This window comes from Mustelus asterias, chromosome 23, assembly GCF_964213995.1.
Source record: "Mustelus asterias chromosome 23, sMusAst1.hap1.1, whole genome shotgun sequence".
Taxonomy (NCBI): Eukaryota; Metazoa; Chordata; class Chondrichthyes; order Carcharhiniformes; family Triakidae; genus Mustelus; species Mustelus asterias.
The window spans coordinates 12,923,961-12,927,732 of record NC_135823.1 but is presented as its reverse complement, the minus strand read 5'-3'; the positions used below and the strand labels follow the sequence as shown (position 1 = coordinate 12,927,732).

The 3,772-nt window shown below is 48.1% G+C and overlaps 1 protein-coding gene across 1 annotated transcript; it reads right to left on the bottom strand.

The window, feature by feature from the left end:
• Positions 1–792: 792 nt before the first annotated feature.
• Positions 793–948, bottom strand: LOC144510342 (large ribosomal subunit protein eL39-like). The gene has a single exon (XM_078239783.1). The coding sequence runs from the start codon at positions 946–948 to the stop codon at positions 793–795; it is 156 nt and encodes a 51-aa protein (XP_078095909.1).
• Between the last annotated feature and the right edge of the window lie 2,824 nt (positions 949–3,772).

Here is a 3,772-nt window from a genome sequence, read left to right as displayed (position 1 = left end):
AGAGAGCGGCTCGGAGCGAAAAGCAGCAGCAAGGGTGTATCTCGGGCGGGGGGGGGGGAGCGGGGCAGATGGATCTCTGGTGGGGGGACAGGGGGGTCCGCTGCCACTCTGCGGGTGATCGGTGGGGAGGGAGGGGGGCAACAGTGTTAAATGCATCGCCCATCTCCATCAATATGAAAGAATCGCCCATATCCAGCAGGATGAAGTTATTCCATATTATGGTCAGCACTAAAATGCCACCAATATATATCATTATGAAAATGTCACCCCGACCCATTGGCATGAAGTTATCGCCCATTCACATCAGTGAAACAACATGTCCCATATCCTTTAGAATAAATATTTTTCCCATATGTTTCATGATGAAAATTTCACTCAGATCCATGACTATGAAAACATGGGAAATATTCAACAGTTTGAAAAATGATCTTCCATCCATCACTGCGAAATAGCTCACGTATCCATCAGTCTGAAAATATCTCCCTCATCTATCAGTCTAGAAAATATCTGTCACATCCAAAAACCCCTCTCATCTCCATCAGTGTGAAAATAGTGTAGGCATACATGAGCACGGAACGATTTCCCTTGTCACAAATTAAGAAAGCATCTCTCCTATGAGTCAGCACAGAAAATATCTTCTGCATCCATCCCAACATCTCTCAATCAATCTACATGAAAGATAATATCTAACAAACAGAACAAACATTCCCAGAGCAAGCAACTAGCGCAAAATCTCCAATGGACATAAATATGAAAATCGACTACCAATCACTGTAGTGATGGTGCATCCCTTTACAGGCCCAGCTTGGTCCTTCTCCAGTGTCTCCTCTTGGAGTTGTACCTGATCTTGCTGCTGGTTGTCATGCGGATCCATTGTGGAATCGACCGGTTCTGCTTTACCTTCTTAGTGAGGAATCGCTTGATCCTGAAGGTTTTGTTGAATGGCATGGCCGCACGTCCACTCTGGAAGGAGGGATTTGTTCCTCCGGTGGGGAGGAGGGATCGCCCGCAGAGTGGAAGCGGACCCCCTGTCCCCCCCCCCCCCCACACCAGAGATCCATCCGCCCCCTCCACCAGTGAGCGATCGGGCCTCCCCCCCCCCACCACCAGACAACGATCAGCCCTCTCGCCCCCCCCCCTCCCCAGAGATACATCTGACCCGCCTCCTCCTCCTCCCCCCCCAGAGATACATCTGACCCACCTCTTCCTCCTCTCCCCCCTGCAGAGATACATCTGACGCGCCTCCTCCTCCTCCCCGCCCCCCCCCCAGAGATGCACCTGACCCGTCTCCTCCTCCTCTCCCCCCTGCAGAGATACATCTGACGCGCCTCCTCCTCCTCTCCCCCCTGCAGAGATACACCTGACCCGCCCCCTCCTCCTCTCCCCCCTGCAGAGATACATCTGACGCGCCTCCTCCTCCTCCCCGCCCCCCCCAGAGATGCACCTAACCCGCCTCTCTCCTCCTCCCCACTCCGCCCCCCCCCCCTCCTCCCAGAGGATGATCTGGGTCAGAGAGCCGTTGGAGGCTCTGAACCCACTCTTCAGAAGCTGCAGTGTCGGCTTCAGCCTTTTATTTAGCAGCTCGCTAAAAGCGCGGATCCAGAATGGTATACACGGCGGTAAAGTGGGAAATGATGATAGAGTTGGGCCGGCAGTTCACTCAATCGATGTAAATGCATGCTAATGCATTTAAATCATCGGTCTGCCCTATTTGGGCGCGCAACGGATCCCCGCCATTCGCGGCTCTGGGTAAAGTGGCGATTTGCTCGGACGCGGGTGCAGATTGCGATAAAGGCCTCACACCCGACTTTACCACGATTTCGCGCCCGAAAACGGGCGCGAACTGTTGGTAAAATCGGGCCCAGGGTGTGATGAAGCATGAAATACAGAAGTGACTAAAGCTGTTTCACTTCTATTTCTATATTTCGCTCAGCTTAAACTCACTCAGGTAAAGAAATTATTAACAAAAGGTTTAAAATGTACAAATGCATCCAACTATCCACTAATGCAAAAACAATAGACACAAAACCACCTCCTCCATCCAAGCATGCGGAAAAAAAATCAAACTCTGCAGAGAATCAGATCTTAAAACTTGGCCAAGTGAGAAAAAAATAGACCAAACTGTCCAGATGTTGTTTATAGCTGAAGAGTACTTTGCACAGTGGCTGCTGGTATTTGGATTTCTCAGTGGAGCAGTTATGGCTTGATGATTCTAATTTCTCCTGGAGGATTGATTTGCAATCCTCCTTTGAGAATTCTTAGTTTGGAGCAATGAGGTCTTCTGGGGGTTTTCAAATCATAAACAGCTTAGCTTTGATGAAGATGTATCAGAAACGAGGGAGGGGTAAAGCTCTTGCTCCCTTCTGTACCTTGTATCTCTATTAGTTAAAATCCAGTACATTTTGTGCCCAAGATCTGGATCATGTGATCTCCCTGTTTTCAATCTGAACTGCGATTAGTCACTGTGTCTGAGAGCTCCACAGACTTTGTCCCAATAAATCAGCTTGTGCCCTTTGCAAATGCAACATAATAGCTATTGTAGGCCATTGTCATTTGCTCAGCAGAAGTGTTATTTCCAAAAAGTTACATATGTATGTCTAGCTGATGACATTATCAATTAATATTCAATACATTTGTTGTTCATAGTATATATAAATGATTTAGAGGGAAATGTAGCTGGTCTGATTAGTAAGTTCGCAGACAACACAAACTTTGGTGGAGTTGTGGGTAGTGAAGAGAATTGTTAGAGGAAATAGCAAGATATAGATTGGTTAGAGACTTGGGCAAGGAAATGGCAGATGGAGTTTAATCTCCATCTGTGTGAAATAATGCATTTTGGAAGGTCCAATGCATGTAGGAATTATACAGTAAATGATAGAATCCTTAGGAGTATTGACAGGCAGAGGGATCTGGGTGTACAGGTATACCGGTCACTGAAAGTGGCAATGCAGGTGGATAAGGTAGTCAAGAAGGCATATGGCATGCTTGCCTTCATTGGTCGGGGCATTGAGTATAAAAATTGGCAGGTCATGCTGCAGCTGTACAGAACCTTAGTTAGCCTCATTTAGAATATTGTGTACAATTCTGGCTGCCACACTACCAGAAGGATGTGGAGGCTTTGGAGAGGGTACAGAAGAGGTTTACCAGGATGTTGCCTGGTCTGGAGAGTATTAGCTATGAGGAGAGGTTGGATAAACTTGGTTTGTTCTTACTGGAATGACGGAGGTTGAGGGGTGACCTGATAGAAGTCTACAAGATTATGAGGGGCATGGACAGAGTGGATAGTCAGATGCTCTTTCTGAGGGTCGAAAATTTAAGTACTCGGGGGCATAGGTTTAAGGTGCATGGGAAAAAGTTTAGAGGAGAGTTTAGGGCGGCACGGTAGCACAGTGGTTAGCACTGCTGCTTCACAGCTCCAGTGGACCTGGGTTCAATTCCCAGCTCGGGTCACTGTCTGTGTGGAGTTTGCACATTCTCCCTGTGTCTGCGTGGGTTTCCTCCGGGTGCTCCGGTTTCCTCCCACAGTCCAAAGATGTGTGGGCTAGGTTGATTGGCCATTCTAAATTGCCCCTTAGTGTCCCGGGATGCATAGGTTAGAGGGGTTAGTGGGTAAATACGTAGGGATATGTGGATAAGGCCTGGGTGGGATTGTGGTTGGTGCAGACTCGATGGGCCGAATGGCCTCTTTCTGCACTGTAGGATTCTATGATGATTCTATGAGGAGATGTGCAAGGCAAGTTTTTTACACAGAGGGTGGTGAATGTCTGGAACG

Excerpts from the sequence above, each read along its gene's own strand:
- LOC144510342 (XM_078239783.1), bottom strand. The coding sequence starts at position 948 with ATGCCATTCAACAAAACCTTCAGGATCAAGCGATTCCTCACTAAGAAG.